At 52.0% G+C, this 1,608-nt stretch overlaps 1 protein-coding gene across 1 annotated transcript in view; it reads left to right on the forward strand.

Moving 5' to 3' along the window:
• GALNT14 (polypeptide N-acetylgalactosaminyltransferase 14) overlaps positions 1–1,608 on the forward strand; it is a 79,765-nt gene that overhangs the window by 47,495 nt on the left and 30,662 nt on the right. The window contains exon 9 of the mRNA XM_008580524.1: positions 822–925. Coding sequence (XP_008578746.1) covers positions 822–925 — 104 coding nt within the window. The remainder of the gene's footprint in view (positions 1–821; positions 926–1,608) is intronic.

Consider the following 1,608-nt stretch of genomic DNA (forward strand, 5'->3'; position numbering starts at 1 on the left):
AAAAGGAAGACGAGGGTGTGCTAGTTCACTAGGGCTGCAGTCACAGGCCCCACGCACTGAGTGGCTTCACCAGCAGAAATTCACTGTCTCACAGGCTGGAGACCAGAGTCTGAGGCTGAGGTGTCGGCAGGGTCGGCTCCTTCGAGAGCTGTCCGGACCTCTCCTCGGCTTGTAGATGGTCATCCTCCTTCTGTGTCTCTCCGCATCATCTATTCTCTTGGTGTGTCTGCCTTTAGGTCCAAATTTCACCTTCTTATAAGGACATCAGTCATATTGGATTAGGGCCCTCCCTGATGACCTCATTTGAACTTGATTAACTCTATAAAGACCCTGTCTCCAAATAAGGTTGCATTCTGAAGTATTGGGTGCCAGGGCTCCAACATACCTTCCTTCAGCAGGGGACACAGTTCAACCCATAAGAGAGGGATGGAGAGGGAGAAAGGGGAGAGAGAGCCCAGTTTCAGGCAATGGACGTGCTGCTAACACTCAGCCCCTCTTCTCTGCCTGGGCAGGGCCTGGCGGAGGCCAGTGTAGTCTCTGTAGGTGTCAGAACAGCAGGGGTTCGGACCGAGTCCTGGGCTCCCACCGGGGGTGGGCTCACGAATGAATTTGCCAGTCTGCAAGGTCAGGAGATTTACAATCAATGGGGAAAACCCTGGAGGATGTTCTTGTTTTAGGTAACTGGAAAATGTTTTGGCCCTTCTGAAGAGGAACAGAAATGAGAAGAAAATGGCCTTGAGTTCCAAGCTCCCAGGGCAGAAGAGTTTGAGAGTGGTCTCTCCCCTATTACTGACCTCCCTCTTTTCCTCCCAAACTCACAGGACTCCCATCATAGCTGGAGGGCTCTTTGTGATCGACAAAGCCCGGTTCGATTACCTGGGGAAATACGATACGGACATGGACATCTGGGGTGGGGAGAACTTTGGTGAGTCCTCGACCTGTGCATCCTGCCCTCTACCATTCTATGTGCCCTGGGGGCTGGGGCGAGGATCTCTGTGTCCTTGGATCCAGCACCGAGCTGATGGAGAGTCACACGTCTAGGATAAGGGCCTGTGAGGTGGCAAGTGAGTCACTCTTTGGGGGGAAGACCCCTGCAGCACAGAGAAGTGGTTGTTGGAGGATGGTGGTAATAAGAGAACTTCTCCATGGGGCCATGTGGGTGCTGAGGGCCAGGCAGATGGAAACATCAAGTCTGAGGAGCCAAACACAGGCTTAAACTAGGAGCACTGAATTTGGGAGTTTAGAGTTGGAAGGAGACAGGAGAGAAAGAGAATGAGGATCAGGAACGACGGTGGTATCCGTTGTCATCCATTCACATCCTTTGTCTGCTGTGAGTGTAGTGCTAAGCACTGGCTTAATGAGGAGCATCTGGGTTATTGCTACAGGAACCCCTGGAGTATCTTGCCTTTATGTTTTAGTGGGAGAGGAAAGGGTGAGAGAGAGGGGCCTATTACAGGGCCCCAAACTGCAAACAGATGGCCAGATCTGGCCGCACTGAGGCGGGGCTGAGATCTGCAGCTACAAGAGAAACAGCAGTCACAAAGACCCATTCCATCTAGTTAGTGACACTAAGTGACCCTCATTTCCCTCGTGTATTAAAAGTGTTGC

This window comes from Galeopterus variegatus, unplaced genomic scaffold (assembly GCF_000696425.1).
Source record: "Galeopterus variegatus unplaced genomic scaffold, G_variegatus-3.0.2 Scaffold2122, whole genome shotgun sequence".
Lineage (NCBI taxonomy): Eukaryota > Metazoa > Chordata > Mammalia > Dermoptera > Cynocephalidae > Galeopterus > Galeopterus variegatus.